General features: G+C 40.2%; 1 protein-coding gene and 1 non-coding gene across 2 annotated transcripts in view; one reads left to right on the top strand and one right to left on the bottom strand.

Annotated features, from left to right (window-relative positions):
- Window positions 1–1537: 1537 nt before the first annotated feature.
- Usp32 (ubiquitin specific peptidase 32) overlaps window positions 1538–17080 on the bottom strand; it is a 117469-nt gene continuing 101926 nt past the window's right edge. The window contains exons 30-34 of the mRNA XM_051184872.1: window positions 13024–13215; window positions 9447–9735; window positions 5787–6211; window positions 4618–4710; window positions 1538–3826 (exon numbers count right to left, since the gene is read on the bottom strand). Of these exons, the coding sequence (XP_051040829.1) occupies window positions 3653–3826; window positions 4618–4710; window positions 5787–6211; window positions 9447–9735; window positions 13024–13215 (1173 nt within the window). The 3' untranslated portion in view covers window positions 1538–3652. The remainder of the gene's footprint in view (window positions 3827–4617; window positions 4711–5786; window positions 6212–9446; window positions 9736–13023; window positions 13216–17080) is intronic.
- On the top strand, window positions 6702–6808 carry LOC127221760 (U6 spliceosomal RNA). The gene has a single exon (XR_007834490.1). It is a non-coding gene; the product is annotated as a U6 spliceosomal RNA (small nuclear RNA).

Consider the following 17080-nt stretch of genomic DNA (forward strand, 5'->3'; position numbering starts at 1 on the left):
TGCAGACAGAACCCTGTATATATAATAAATAAATCTTTAAAAAAAATTTAAATTTATTTTATATACAGTGGTATTTTGCCATGGGTGTTAGGTCCCCTGGAACTGGAATTATAGACAGTTATGAGCTGCCAGGTGGGTTCTGGGAATTGAATCCATGTCCTCTGGAAGAGCAGTCATTGTCCTTAACCACTGAACCATCTCTCCAGCCTGTTTATAACTTTTTGAGATAGGGTCTCACTTGGTAGCCCTGGTTGACTGGCACTTGGGAAACCAGACTTGCCTTAAACTCAGAGATCTGCTTGCCTTGGCCTCCCAAGTGTTGGCAGGTGCTTGGTTCTTTTTGTATAGCCCAGGCTGTCTTAGAACTTGCTATGTGAAGCCCAGGCTGGTCTCTTCTGACACTCTTGCCTCTGCCTCCTAAGTGGTAGCCACAGCTAGCTTTTCATTTTAAATGGAATATCTTGTATTAATGTTTGGATTTCTGATTTTTTTTAAGGGAGAGATTTAATACCAGGACTTGTGTTCTTCAACAACAGATAGTTTTACACTCACATGTACCCAGAATTTTAAGATCCACTGCTTTCCATCTCATCCATGGCCATACCTGGTCTTAGATTTATGTCCCCTGTACATCTGCCATCTTGCCTGTCCCTGGTCAGTAAACCTAAAGATGGCTTTTTTCTGTTGATTTGTCCTGGACATGTCTCTGACCATAGAGAAAGGACTTCTTTTTTCCTGTTTTGATTTTCAAGACAGGGTTTCTCTGTGTAATAGCTCTGGCTGCCCTGGAACTAGTTCTGTAGACCAGGCTGGCCTTGAACTCATAGAGATCTGCCTGTCTCTGCCTCCTGAGTGCTGGGATCAAAGGCATTCGTCACTACTGCATGGCTGTCAAGGGTTCTTCAACTCCAGTTTCAGGGAAGCCAACAACCTTTTCTGTCTGTGTTGACAAACCACAAACATCACAGACAAACACATACATAAAAATATATATATATTTTTGGCTTTTCCAGACAGGGTTTCTTTGTGTAACAGCCCTGGTTGTCATGGAACTCATTTTGCAGCCCAGACTAGCTTCAAACTCAGAGATCCACCTGTCTCTACATTCTAAGTGCTGAGATTAAAGGTGTGTGCCATAACTGCCTGGTAATAAAATAAATATTAAGGAACAAAAGACACCCCAGGACATCTCTAATAGTTCCCCCACCCCCTGGCCCCACAACTAGGGCCATTTCAATGTATTATATAAATGCAAAGTCTCTTCACTTTATTTCCTAATCAGTATGAAAACTATAGTAGGGCTTCTCTTGTGAACTTATGCCAGCAGTCTACCCTGTGAATGTGAGCCATATTTCAGTTAAAATTCACCTGGTCACTGCAGGTGCTTCCTTCTACCTCAACAGTTTCTTCTAAGGTGGAACATCCTCTTTGTAAGTGGGATTGGTATTATAAACACAGAGAATTAAACAGGATCACAGAGAGAAAGGCTGAAGAAACAAGCTTTGTGTTTACTTGTGCAAGGAAAAACCACATGTGAACATCTGCAGTATTTAATTTGGGTAATAGTTACAGATAAACAGGTACACGCCATATACAATGACCAATACTTTTTTATACAGTTCATATTCCGTACATCAAGACTATCTTATTTACACTCTATGTACATCAATGTCTTCCTAAAGTCAGTGCATTGTCAACAAGTTTTATACAGAAATTTACAAGGTGAATGTAGTTAATAGTTAATTTAATAAATTTTCTGCTAGTTCTTGAATTTAAAAAAATTAATTACAACCGATATAACAAACACAGATCAAACAACATTAGTAGATTGTGCTACCTGCTCAACTACAACATCTGTAAGGAAATTACTGAAAATTTTCCACTTTTTCATGGGACTTGTAGGAGTGGACATTTCATATATGAAAACTTTGAATCTATGAAGTATGCATTTTGTGTGACTTCATTACATCACTCCTTTCAGGCCACTCCTTCTTTTTAAGTACACTCACATTTCTGAAGGGATGTCAGCCTAGGCAGTTGCTTAAGACAACTTTTCCAAGTGCACTGAAATTAGGCGCTCACTGGTCTCAGCTATCAGAGCACAAACACTAACTGCATTGGTATTTACTACTGTGAGGAAAGGAGGGAAATGGGATCTAGTAACAAATGAGAATCAATTTCCAGGGTCTTGATGAATTTTTTAAGAGACCAAAAAACAAGGTGAGAATTTTCCTTGACTACATATTAAAACACAACACAGAAAAAAATGCTTTCAGAAATAAATGACATTTATACTTTTGTTCCAGTTTTGAATAATTAGAAAAAAAAGAGCAAATAAACAAAATTTTTGATGACTAGTGCAAAAAAAAAAAAAAAAAAAAAAAAAAAAAAGTTGAAGGAGCAGACATGCAAACAACCGGAGTTTGCTTCCTAAACCCAGCAGTTTCTTTAGCAATACTTACAAACTATCAAAGTTGGATGTATTTCTGTTTTTACATTTTACACTCTGATAGAGTTAATTTATAGCCCTTAGAGCCATTAAAGTACAAGCACAACTGTTTGCATGTATTCTCTCTTTTAAAGTGCAAGATGAGAAACAAAGAAAAAACAAAAACAACAATAAAAAAGACCCCCACTACTAACAGGAAACACTTCTGGCTTTTGCAAACCTTCCTAGGAACTATTTGTGCAATGTATGCTTGGGACTATGGTGCAAACCCTGGCACCTGCCACACCCAGCAGTGTGTCTGTGAGGACACTCACTTCAAGTATCCTGAAGAAGCCTCTGCAGGAGGGCTGCCTAGACTGGACTTCTGGTCACTGCACTGAGACTGGGCAGAAGGCACATGGCCTTAGAGTTGACTGGGTTCAGACCAACTGCCACAGTTTCTGCTACAAGCTGGGATCTGGGACCCCCCACCTGTCCCCATGCTCCAATGGGCGTGGTCAGTGCAACAGGTGGGGGCCAGTGGATATCTCATAACAAATGACTGTTTCAAACACAAAACTATCCCTCAAAAAAAAAAAAAAAAAAAAGAAAGAAAAATAACCAAAACAAACAAACAAACAAACAAACAAACAAGACATAGAAATAATAGGGAAATGGTTCAAAAATTTGGAAAAAATCTGTGTCCACACTGTAAGAATCATCTGCACTCCTGCATGATCTTGCTTTTTCCATTTATCAATACAATGGAATGAAACTTCAGGAAAAAGGAGGTAGCATATCATGTCGTCCCCAGACAACATTTCAACTTTTTTTTTTTTAAACTTTGATTCCAAGGAATTCCTTAGTATCCTGTTATGATTATTGGTAAACTCTATACTCACTACAAGTTTGTTTATTATTTATTGGACAAGCACATTAAATTCTTAGTTGGTCCCAGGTGATTGGTGCCAAACCCTCTTGTTTACAGGCTAATGGTGAGATCTGCCTGAAAGTTCTCGGGACAGCTTGTGGGAGACTTCAAAACAAAATTATTACTATTCTTAAAGTTGACTGCTATTTTAATTAGGATTTTTATTTTGTGCTTCAGGTCACAGGATAAAATAACTACATTTAGTCTGCTTTTCAGTGATGATTCTGCCAAATGCTAGCTACAAGCCGTCACCCCCCATGACACCAGTCCATCCAGCAGCCAGAGTGGCAGCTTTACTGTAAAACACAGTACTTCTTGTAATCGGACTCAAAGTCTTCATCCATGCTGCTCGTGTCTGCCATCTTTTTGCCATCGATCTTCGGCAGAAACTGTGCACAGTCTATCCCCTGCTGCTCATAGAAAAGAATGTAGGCAGAGTCGGTGTCAATTTCATCCGGGTGGAGTTCCTACAGGGATAAGAAAAGCCTTTAATTAAAAAAAAATAAAAAAATAAAAAAAAGGCCACTGCTGTGTTGGCTCTTAGTCCTTGCCAGGAAGACCAATTCTCTGTAAGTCTCTAAACTAACTCTGACTGCTCAAATCAACTATCTCACACCCATACTGAAAAGGAGTCTCTTTTCTTTCAATCTTTGTTTTTGGGGAAATAGTCTAACCATAGGCAAATGAATGCCCTAACCCTTATCAGATTTATTATTATTATTATTATTATTAGGTGGGTAAGGGAGAGCTTTCTTTTGGGACACAGTCTCATACTGTAGCCCAGACGCCTTAAACACATTTCAGTAGAGGAGCATGACCTTCAACTCCTACTCCTGCCTCCACCTCCATCAAATGTGTGGCCACCATATCCAAGGAACTCCATCAAATTCCAATAGTTAAAAAAATATCTGCATTGGAGAGTTCAGGTCTTTGGTAAAGTCTTTCTTAACATGTGTGCCACGCTGGGTTTGATGTTCCATGTGGCTGGGGCATGAAAAGGACAGGACACGATCTACTCAAACCCAAAAGATTGAGTTCTCGTTAACATTAACTGGCATCTTCTCTTTGTTTACTATTCCTGTCTTCACTTCATTCCTAGCTTTCCCAGCACCTCTGCTTCTTTAACACTCAAGTGCATTTATGTGGAGACTTCACACAAACACATTATTTACTGTTCAGCAGAATGCTATTTCATTATGTTCCCCAAATTTGTTGGCATTCTGTTTTCAATTTTCATTTAAAGATTGAGAATATTTACCTTACAGCTGCTGTCATTGTAACAGTACCACTTGCAGTTTGGGTTTTTGGCATAAGTGACATAATGGCCCCCACCCAGAATTCCTGAATGGCACTAGAGAGAGAGAAGAGAGTGGTGGTGTGTTAGTATTCAACAGTACTTAGCCAGGGCACAGCTAAGATCTGACCAAGAGAAGACTGACCACTTAGGTAGTAAGGAAAAAAATGTATGAAATCACCTCATGTTTTCAAAAAACAAAATTTTAATACACATACACTTAGTTCACATATATGTGTGTGCTTAAAAATAATGTCAGTTGGGCAGTGGTGGCACACACCTTTAATCCCAGCACTCGGGAGGCAGAGGCAGGCAGATCTCTGTGAGTTTGAGGCCAGCCTGGTCTACAGAGCAAGTTTCAGGACAGGCTCCAAAACAATACACAGAAACCCTGTCTCAAAAAAACAAAAACAAACAAACAAAAAAAGTGTCTTGCTATATATCCTAGGTTGGCTTCAAACTAGAGAACTAGAGATCCTTTTGCTTCAGGTCTCAAGTGCTAAGATTAGAGGCATGTACCACCAAGTCTGGCCCTGTAACAATTATTTAGAAAGCAAAATTTCCTTAGTGGGGAAAAAATTTATAAATGGGAGAGCATGAACAGTTAATACTCTGAATCAAATTACACTAATTACATGGTCATTGTTTAAATTACACTGAGAGCTTGGCGTCTATCCTGGAGGCCAAGCTTTCTTTTTTTAACTTTGTCTATCACCAAACTTAATGCCCAACAAGTAAGCAAATTCTGAAAAACTTCCAGTCAATGAATGAATGAATGAAGACAAGTGAACAAACTTCTGAGACAGTATTTCTCTGGTAGGCCCAGCTGTGTCCAGGAATTAGCTCTGTAGACCATGATGGCCTAAAACTCAGAAATCCACCTGCCTCTGCCTCCCAAGTGATGGATTAAAAGCATGCAACACCATACTCAACTTAGACTATTTGTTTTTTAAAGACTTATTTATTTTATATACAGTGTTCTGCCTGCACGTATGACTGCTTGCCAGAAGAGGGCACCAGATCTCATCGTGGTTACTGGGAATTGAACTCAGGACCTCTGGAAGATCAGCTAGTGCTCTTAACAGTTGAGCCCCCAAAGACTATTTTTTGAAATCTACATAATTGTCACTTACCGAAATTGCATATAGATTATAAATAGGTTTACTATGAGTATCTTCTCTTTGGTCATCCATGCTGTCTTCTTCACTATGGTTTCCAAGTTGACCATTACTATAGCCATTGCCACATGCCTCATTCTCATAAAGGAATCCATTCGCCAAAGTGCTGTCATGATCCAGAGGAGTGGCCAGCTCAGGCTGGCTGCCTCCTAACACATGTCCTCGGCTCAAGGTGTCAGTCAGTTCACATGTCTGCCCAGTTCCATTCTCTTTGCTGGCATCCAAATTCTCTTTACTACTGGACAATTTATTTTTGCTGCCAATTTGAGGCAGCCGGAGCCTCCCTTTGCTCCTGCCCAAAGTCCTTGGGCTGCTGTTCGGGCTGCTGTTTTTGCTGGAGGGGCAGCTGGCTCCATTTTTTCTTGATGTAGAAGGTGAACCTGTAAAAGAGACAGGGAAAGGTTTTTAAGTCAAATGCCACAAGTTAAGTTTGATACCAAATGGTAACTCTGAAGCTAGCTTCCCAAATGTATACATAAAGATAGGAATGCTGACTGCCTACTGCCACTCCTTATTACACAGCTCGTGATGGCTATTGCTATTCTTGACTGTTAACTTGACTACATCTGAAATTAACTAAAACCCAAGTGGCTGGGTACACCTGTGAAGGATTTTTTCTTAATTAATTTATTTGAAGTGGAAAGACCCACTTCTAATTTGCATCTTTTGAGAGGTGGGAAGATAAATATTTAATCCAGATTTTCAGAGCACTTATCCATCCATCCATCCATCCAGGTTTTTAAGACAAGGTTTCTCTGTGTAACAGCCTTGGCTCTCCTGGAACTTGATTTGTAGACCCAGGATGGCCTCAAACTCAAGAGATCTGCCTGCCTCTGCTTTAGAGTGCTAGAATTAAAGCCATGTGCCACCATGCTTCCTTCAGCAGCATATATACTAAAATCAGAATGATACAGAGAAGATTAGCATGGTCCCTGTGCAAGGATGACATGCAAATTCGTGAAGCATTCCTTATTTTAGTGAAAATAAAAAGGTATGCACCACCACCACCATAACCCAAATCCAGATCTTTTGAGGCAGTAAAATCCACCTAATCTGGACCACACCTCCTGGTGGCAGCCTATATAAAGCACATGGAAGAAGAAAGCTTTCATTCTTTGTCTGCTACTTTCATTCTCGATCTTGATCCAAGTCCATTGCTTCTTTTGGGATTCTGGTGTATACTGAAGACCAGCTGACACATCCACATTTGTGGGCTGGACAACTATGGATTCTTGAGACATTTCACTGGTAGACAGTCATTATTGGACTAGCTGGACTACAGTCTGTACCCCATTCTAATTATATATATATATATATATATATATATATATATATATGTGTGTGTGTGTGTGTGTATATATATATACATACATATATGTGTGTGTGTGTGTGTGTGTGTGTGTATTCATTCTATCAGTTTTGTTCCTCTAGAGGACCCTAATACACAACTAATAAAATAGGCAAAAGTAAAAATGTAGAGTACATAACAATGAATTTTATAAATACATTCTTAGGCTGGGCGTGCTCTTGTTACTCAGGAAATTAAAGCAGAAGGATTCTAAGTTTAAGGTCAGCCTGGGCTATACAGTGAGTTCCAGGTACCACCATAGCAAGATCCTGTTTCAAAACCAAAAACAAGATGGGTAGTGGTGGTGGTGCACACCTTTGATTCCAGCACTTGGGAAGCAGAGGCAGGTGTATCTCTGTGAGTTCAAGGTCAGCCTGGTTTACAGAGTTAGTTCCAGGACAGATACAGCTGTTAAACAGAGAAACCCTGTCTTGAAAAACCAAAAACCAAAGAAAAACAAACAAATTACCAAGGACTCCTAGAACCTGTGTTTAGATGCATTTTTCCTGTATGTATGTCTCATGTTAGAAATGAAGACTGAGGGCTAGGCTTGGTAACACATACCTATACCTCTAGCTGTTCAAGAGGCACAGGGAGGATTGAAAGCTTAAGGCCAGTCTGGGCAACAGTAAGCTCAAATTCAGTACAGAAAACTTTGTGAGATGCTACCTCAAAATAAAAAAGAGGGGTAGAAATGTAATAAAGTGAAAAAGCTCTCTCTGTCTAGCATGTGTGAAATCCTGGGTTCCATACCTAGCAAAATAAAGGGGGAAAAACCCCATAAAAACTCTGAGTAATTAAAAACTATACAATACTCAACCATCTATTTCACTGAAAAAAGGTTAATCTAGCTACATGAAAATTTCCCTGACTCCACAGTATATTTTTCAGAGAATGAAAGTAAAACTCACACCCAGGGCTGAAGCTGTAGTTGGTGGGAAATTGGTAAAAAGAATCATATATACTTAGTGTTCTTCATCTGTGGGTCCCACAAAATCCTAATAATTACGGATCAGACTTACTAATAAAAATTGCATTTTTACTGATTTCTTTTCCATGATTTCATAAATACAGTAATAGATATTGGTATAACACAGTGTAATAGCTATTTACTTATTCATATACATACATGTATGTATGTGTGTACATATACATATATATGTATGTACATATACATACATACATACATACATACACATGTACACACACACAAACACACATTTGCCATGGTGTTTATGTATAGTCAGAGGACAACTTGTAGGTCAGCTTTCTCCTATCATGTGAGTATAGGGGCTAAATTTAGGCATCTTTATTTATTGAGCAATTTTTCTGGTTCTTATTTGTAGTTTTGAAAATAGAATGTATGTAACCTAAGATGGCTTAAAACTTAGAATTCTGGGGCTGGAGAGATGGCTCAGTGGTTAAGAGCACTGGCTGTTCTAATAGAGGATCCGGGTTCATTTCCAGTGCCCACATTGCAGCTCACAACTGCCTGTAACTCAGTTCCAGGGAATCTGATATCCTTATACCAATGTACATAAAATAAAATAAAAAAACAAAAAAAGAACTTAGACTTCCCCTGCCTTAGTTTTCTAAGAACTGGGATTATAGGTATGTTATCTCACACCTCTGGGTTATATGGAGTTTTATAGAACAAACAGATATGGTTTAAAATGTACAGAAAAGATATAAACAGGTTATATGCAGATATCACACCTTTTTATGTACAGGACTTGAACGCCCATAGCTTTTGGTATCTCTGATGGTTACCCTATCAGCTTGGATTTGAGTGGGTTTAGAATCACTTAGGATACACACCTGAGTGTGCCTGAGGGTGTTTCCAAGAAGGTCTAATTAGGAAGGAAAGACACACCATGAATGTGGATTCTATCATCTTGTGGTCTGGGGTCCTAAATTTACAACAAAAATGGAAAAAGGAATTGGCTAAACACCAGCATTGATGTTTCTCTGCTTTATGTCTGTAGACAGATGCAACCAGTAATTATACATTATTACTGTTGGTATTTCAAATCCTCTTGCCCTTACTTGATATTTTCTCCATTTTACAAATGACAAAGGAGAATATTATCTTGTGCTTAAAGTCACAAAGCTGAAATACAAATTACTGGTCCAGAACAGAAGGTAGCTGGAGTTACAAAGCAAGACCATGACTCAAAAACTTGGAAGGAAGGAAGGGAGAAAGGAAGGAAGGAAGGAAGGGAGGGAGGGAAGAGAGGGAGGGAGGGAGGGAGGGCTCCTCCCCTTACCTTTTGGGCTACTGATGATATTGGCACTGAGTGAAGATGGGCTCTTGCTCAGGAGCACATCCTCCTCTCCTGCTGCATTCTGGACATCCATTTTCTTTACATCTCCTCCTGAAATCCTTAGCTCAGAGACGTCGTCTCCCTGGGGTGTGAGTGGTTTATGCTGGCAAAGCGTTGGGTCTCTTGGTACTAAAAAAGCACTAGGGTCAAAATTTTCACGCGGAAATTTAACAATTTTCTGTGATTTTATCCACCGTCCATTTACAAACTGAAATCGTTTAAGGTGAATAATCTGAAGAAGAAAAGGTAGGAACAATTGCATTCAAGGGTTCTGAAGAACATGTAACATTTACAAATTGTTAACTATCTCAAATGTAAGGTTTTTTCTGTTTGCATTTTTAGGGGATCCAATACCCTCTTCTGGCCTCTGGAGGCACTGTATGCACATGATGCATGAGGTGCACAGACACACATATAAAATTAAAAAAATATCCTAGTAATGGAGCCAGGTGTGGTAGTATACACCTTTAATCCCAACACCAGGGAGGCAGAGAAGATGGGTCTCTCTGAATTTGAGGCCAGTCTGGCCTATATAGTAAGTTTCAGGCTAGCCAGGGCTACATAGTAAGACTCTGTCTCAAAAGGAAAAAAAAGCCCAGCACTAAATCATGGAGATGGCTTAGTCACTAAAATGTGTGCTACACAAGCATGAGGGCCTAAGTTCAGATCTCCAGCACCCATGTAAAAAGGTGGACATGGTGTGGAGTTAGGGCAGGTGATAGGATGGAGAGCAGATCCCTGGGGTCATTGGCCAGTCAACCTAGCCAAAAAGATGAGCTCCACATTTGGTGAGAGACCATGTTTCAAAAAACAAAGAGGCATGCTGGTGGGTAAAAGAACATGTTATGCCAGGCAGTGATGGCACACGCCTTTAACCCAGCTCTTGGGAATTTGAGGCCAGTCTAGTCTACAGAACTAGTTCTAGGACAGAGCTGTTACACAGAGAAACTCTGTCTTGAAAAACAAACAAACAAACAAAAAAAAAACAAACAAAACAAACAAAAAAAAAAAAAGAAAGAAAGAAAGACTTATTATAAGGCCTTATTATCTGAGTTTGAATTCAAATAAAGGTGAAAAGAAACCCAACTTCACTAAGTTTCCTTCTGATCTCCACACTGGAATGTGTGTGGCTAGCTAATTTTATGAAAGTTTGACATAAGCTTAAGAGTCATTTGGGAAGACAAATTCTCAATTGAAAAAACTGCCAGGGAGCTGGAGAAATGGCTCAGAGGTTAAGAACACTAATTGGTCTTCCAGAGATCCTGAGTTCAATTCTCAATAACCAACAACCATCTTTAATGAGAACATCCTCTTCTGGTGTGCAGGGATACATGCTGACAGAACACTATACATAATCAACTAATCAATCTTTTTAAAAATTGCCAGAAAATCTAGCTATAGGCAAGCCAGTAAGCAGTAATTCTCCACAGCCTCAGAGTACCTGCTTTTAGGTTCCTACCGACTTCCCTGGATGAACTGTGATATGGAAGTGAATGCAAAATAAACCCTTTCCATCCCAAGGTGCTTCTGGTTTCCTCACAGAATAGAAAGCCTAAGATGTAAACTGGTACCAGGAATGGAGTATTGCCATGTGTTTAGAAGAGGATTGTGGAAGATTTTGGAACCTTGGGCTAGAAGGTTCACTCATGAAACTCAGAGTTTCATGAGCTGTTATGGGAACTCAGAAGATAATGCCTTGAGTCAGTGCAGGTGATGGGGGATATTCTGAACTATAGACTACTGAAATAAAATCTTTTTTGCTGTGACACTTAAAGCTGGTTATAAGCAACTGAGATATTAGCTGTATTTAAAGAGACCAGTATCATTGAGAACTGTAAATCTGAGAGCATTTCTTCAGAGTGAGCCCACATAAGATGTGCTCCAGAGGGGACTGTGGCTACATCTCAGGCTGCCATCCAAACTCGGTAGTGTAAGGGTCACCTGGGTGGTACTGGTTTTGAAGGCATGAAAGCTTAGCACTGTGTAGCATGGCTAGAGTCGCTGAAGACAGGCATATGCAAGTAACACACACACAAGTACTGCTGAGTGAAGAAAAGTGCACCTTTCCCTCTCTCCTTTCCTCTGTAGGATGTCTGTAGGACTTGTAAATGCACAAAGGGGGAGGTCAGATGACAATCTCTTTCTCCTGTTTTCACTGCTGAGCACACCAGGTTAGCTGGTACACAAGTTTCCAGTGATTCTCCCATCTTCTGATAGATGACTTACTCACTATGTCTGGCTTTTATGAAGCTTCTGGGAGTCTGAACTTAAGATTCTCAGGCTGTGTTTTAAGTACTTTTACTCTACATCTCCACATCTCTTACTTTTTATTTATTTAGTTATTTTTGAGGCAAGGTATCTGCCTCTGTAGCTCAGGCTAGCCTAGAACAAATGGTAAGCCTCCTATCTCAGCCTCCCAAGTCCTGTCATAACAGACGTGGGTCTCTGTGTCTGGATAGAAGATGGCTTTGTAACTAATCTGTCTTTATAAATTCTGCTGATGGGCAGAAAAGTCAACCAAATCTGAGAAAGCACAGCTCTGTGTCCTGTTACACTTGCATGCACAGCAGTGTGCACAGTCACTCGACTGCACTGGAGCCCAAGTATGGGCTAGCTAAAACTTCCTCTTTTGTGGGACTAAAAGGGCTTTTATTCTCTTTTGGAATTCAAATTCCACTGATAGTTACAATCCATTGATAGTATTTCTTATGTTACACTGGACTGCAGTTACTATCCTTCATCATTTTTTCTCCTTCAAGGCTGTAGACTCAGTTACAGGATCTAGCATATATTTTTTAAAACAAAATTTCTTTGTTCAACATAAAAATCTTGCATAGAAAAGTTCATGCATAGCTGGGCGGTGGCGGCACACACCTAAATCCCAGCACTTGGGAGGCAGAGGCAGGTGAATCTCTGTGAATTTGAAGCCAGCCTGGACTACAAAGTGGGTTCCAGGGTAGGCTCCAAAGCTACACAGAGAAACCCTGTCTTGAAAAAAAAAACAAAAAACAAACAAACAAACAAAAGAAACCAAAAATTCATGCATTATTTTTCTTTTTTTAAAGAAATGATTGTTGTTTTTAATTACAAGCATGCATTCGTGTGTCTCCGTGCATATATTTGTGCAAGAGTGCAGGTGTCTGAGGAGGCTGGAGGTGTTAGATCTCCCTGGGGCTGGGAACCAAAATCAGGTCCACTGAGCAATCTCTTCTCTCCTCTCCCTTATCCTCATCCTTTTTCCTTCCTTCCTTCCTTTCCTTCCCTTTCCTTTTTGAATCAAGGTCTTACTTTGTAGTGTAGGTTGGCATGGAACTTACTATGTTGCCTAAGTTTGCCTTAAGTCCTGTCTCAGCCTCCTAAATTCTGGGATCACAGGTGTATGCCATTATATCCAGGTATAAAAAGGTTTTAAACATAGCTACAGAAAGAATCTTATCCTCAAAAATAGCCCTAAAATCCTGTTAATGATTTTTCTCATTTACACTAGACTATTCTCATAGATGCAAGGCTATTAACATACCAGAATTGGAGGAAGCCTCCAGAGGTCCAACTTCTTAGTTGCCAAACAGTGAGTTTTACACTTAGAGCAGTAGTACATCTCATTTTCCCCCAGCTCCTCCTCACTGGTGAAGGCACGGAGACAGCTGTCTAGGTTGATGGGCTCAGCCTGTGCTCGCCGACTCTGCTCCACGCTATCGTGCTCCTCTACAACCTACAAGAGGAAGAAACAGAATAAACTGGAATTGTGCAGAGGGCATTTAAAATAAACACTAGATATGTAGCATCTTCACAGTCACTAACTTGCTTTTACATAGTCCACATGTGTGGAGAAATACAACCCAAAGAGTCTCTGAGCAACGCAACACAACACATGTTATGTATTCATAAACATCATATCAATGACATCCTGGACTAAACATTATTTACACAACCTGATTTGTTTCATGTAGCTCAGGCTGGCCTTGAATCCACTATGAAACTGAGGATGACCTTGAACTTCTGATCCTTCTGTTTAACCGAATAGAAACCTTCTCAGAACTGAAACATTCTCTCCAAGGAGTTGAAGAGATAGCTCAGCCATTAAGAGCATTGGCTGCTCTTTGAGAAAAAGTGGGATCAATATCCAGTATCCATGTGAGGCATAACAACTATCTGTAATTCCAGGTCCAGGGGATCTCATGCCCTTTTCTGCTCACTGCAGGCACTGTACAGGTGCACACAGATACATATGCAGTCAAAACATCCTCACACATATTCCCTTCAGGAGGTGGGCAGGAGGCTCATGAGATTCAGGAGGTAAACAAACATCACATAAAGTTGAAATCAGCTGGACAGTGGTGTATGACTTTAATCACAGCACTCAGGAGGCAGAAACAGGCGGATCTCTGTGAGTTTGAGGCCAGTCTGGTCTACAGAGAGAGTTCCAGGGCAGTCAAGACTGTTTCACAGAGAAACCCTGTCTCGAAAAACAAACAAACAAACAAACAAACAAACACAAAACCAACAAAACAAATAAAAACCATAAAGCTGAAACTGGCAAGATCTTCAATCCCCAAAGCAGTGTACAACAAGCAACTGTCTGAGAAGATTCTGGCCAGCAAAGTGCTGAGAGTTCTTGGGCCTACCTAGCTGCCTGCAGATTGTGCAGCAAACTCCAGAAGTCAGAAGAGGGCAGAACTTCTGGAGCCACCATGTGGGTTCTAGGGAATTGAACCAGGGTCCTTATTCATTTTCTTCCCTGGTATAGCTGTATAATTCAAAACCTGTTTCTGTAAATAACCGTCACCCATACCTTTGAACTTGTGTATAATGGTTCTTTTTCTGGGATAAGTAGGTGAGGGTACTCGCTGCATAGACCTGTGGAAAACAGATGTGTGGCACCACATCTGATTTTATGCTGTGCTGGAGACAGAACCCAAGGCTGTAAGCATGCTAGTTAAGTAAGTACTCTTATCATCAGAGCTACATCCCCAGTCCCTGACCATAGCTTTCTGAATTTGTTCAAAATGACAAAACAACAACAGCTAAACTGCTTGTCTATTTCACAATTTTGAGACAGTTTAAATGTGACCTAGTCTTCAAGAAAAGAGTAGTAAAAGTAAGTAATTTCTACTTTAGGAAGAAAGACAGCATTAGGATATTAGGCTATTGCATATATGACAGACTTAGGAGAAATAATATGTAAATATTTGGATGAAATAAGAAAAGATCCAGAAAAGCTCATCATAAGAAAACAATATAGCTGTGTGTATATGTGTGTGTGTGTGTGTGTGTGTGTGTGTGTGTGTGTGTGTATGTTGGTGGCACACACCTTTAATCCCAGAATTTGGGGGGCAGCGGCAGGCCGATCTTTGAGAGTTCCAGGCCAGCCTGGTCTGAGTTCCAGGCCAGCAAGGCTACAGAGAAACCCTGTTTCGAAACACTCACCATCCAAAGAAGAACACAATATAGTAGGCATTAAATCCTGATTTGCAACTAATTTGCATATCAGCATATGTAACAGACTTATCAGAGTACTAGGTGTCATCATATGTTTCATGACTCTGTGTTTTGGAGGGTATAGGAGGGTAAAGTGAATTAAATCCCTCATGCAGGTCAGGCAGGTACTCCACCACTGAGTTGCCTCAGCTCAATGGAAATATTATCTGTGAAGGCAAGAAAATGAAGAGCAAGCTTTAAAAGAGCATATATCTGTTGACACAATCTCTAATTTTTGGCCAAAACTTTGGAGCCCAGGTAACCAGTATAATAAGCTTTGGGACAAGAAGGAGTTAAGTATGAGAATGGAGGGAGCAAAGGCTGGGAGTGTAAATCAGTAGTAGTGTTTGCCTAGGGTGTTTTGAGGCTTTGGCTTCAATCTCTAGCATCATAAAGAAAAAAACCAAGCACAGAGAACATAAAGGGAGTGGGGAGGGGTGTAGTAGGACAGAGAGGAATGAGAAAAGGAAGGTCCAAGAAAGAAATAGTGAAAGATTTTCTCTCCCAATCTTATATCATGCCTAAAACCCAACAAACAACAGCCATGGAGGTGAGACTTGTTTGCCTCTACTATGTATGAGAAGGTAGGAAAGGCATGTCATCAGTGATATGAAGGTTATCTGAGACTTCACATATGTATACTGATATTTTTCTTCCCAAGCAGAGTTTGAACTACAAGTCCAACAATTACTGCTTCTTCCTGTCAAATATCCCTGTGTTCATTGCCCCACTTACTAGCCTCCTCCACAGGTGAGCTGTTTATTGTCACTCGAGGCAATTTCCTATCTGTTAGCTTTACTCTTGGGAACACTGGACTGTTTGGATTATGAATTGGCACATTTTATCCCATTTCATTTAGTGCAGTTTTTTAATCGAGACCTTTTCCCTACAAAGGAGGTAGCTATCAAAGTCACAGGCTATCAAATATACCAATAAACTCAAGGTTGGAGGTCATTAGGCAATGAAGTTTTTTGGTTTTTGGATTTTTTTGTTTGTTTTGGTTTAACTAGACAAAAGTTTCTGTGTGTAACAGCCCTGGCTACCTTAGAACTCACTCTGTAGACGAGGCTGGCCTTGAACTCAGAGATATGCCTCCTGAACTGTCTCTGCCTCCTGAACTGGGATTAAAGGCATGTCCAACAATGACACCATCAGGCTAAAAGGGAATTGTGTTTGGGTCACGTACTCTGAAAAAAAAAAAAAAAAAAAAGATTGGTAGTAGTAAAGCACTAATGGGGCTATGGAGATGGCTCCGAGGTTGAGAGCATTGTCTGCTCTTCCAGAGGACCCAGGTTCAATTCCCAGTACCCACATGGCAGTTCACAATTGTCTGTAACTCTTGTTTAAGGCCTCTGACACCCTCACAGACATACATGGAAGCAAAACACCAATGAACATAAAATAAAAAACATAAATTAAAAAATAAATAAATAAAGCACTCTGTCTGTTTCTTTGTGACAGGGACTTGCTATGTGGTTCAGGTGGGCACTGACCACCCTTGGAAGCCAGGTGGCTTCACACTCCTGATTTTCCTGTTTTAACTTCCTGAATGCTGGTATTATGAGTGTGTGCTACTGTGGCCAGTTCTTTCAGTATCCTTTGAACTGGTCACCTTAAGTGGATATGCTGAGGAAACAAACATGGTAGCTAGATGTACACACCTAGTCTTAGCACTCAGGAGGACAGTTAAGACCAACCTGGACTTATATAGATAGATCAGGTCTCAACAAAACATGTATCAGGTTGGTGAGTTGGCTCAGTTAGTAAAGTGCTGGCCATATGTTCACATGAGAACTTGAGTTCAATTCCTAAACAAATGAAAACAAAAACCTGAGTGTGGTGACATGTGCTCATAAGCTCAAGGGCTGGGAAGGCAAAAGGACAGATCCTTGGGGATCAATAGCCAACTATTGGTGAATTTCAGATCAATAAATGAGACCCTGTTTCAAAGCAAACAGACAAAATACAATCAAGGTAGACAACTACTGAGGAATCAGACCTGAAGTTGACCCTTAGACCCCAACATGAAGTTACACATGCACAGCCACCCTATATCAGGGCCGTCAGCTTTGCAGAAACAGAACTGTGTAAAACACAGT

The sequence above is a fragment of the Phodopus roborovskii genome, unplaced genomic scaffold, assembly GCF_943737965.1.
Source record: "Phodopus roborovskii unplaced genomic scaffold, PHOROB, whole genome shotgun sequence".
Classification (NCBI taxonomy): Eukaryota; Metazoa; Chordata; class Mammalia; order Rodentia; family Cricetidae; genus Phodopus; species Phodopus roborovskii.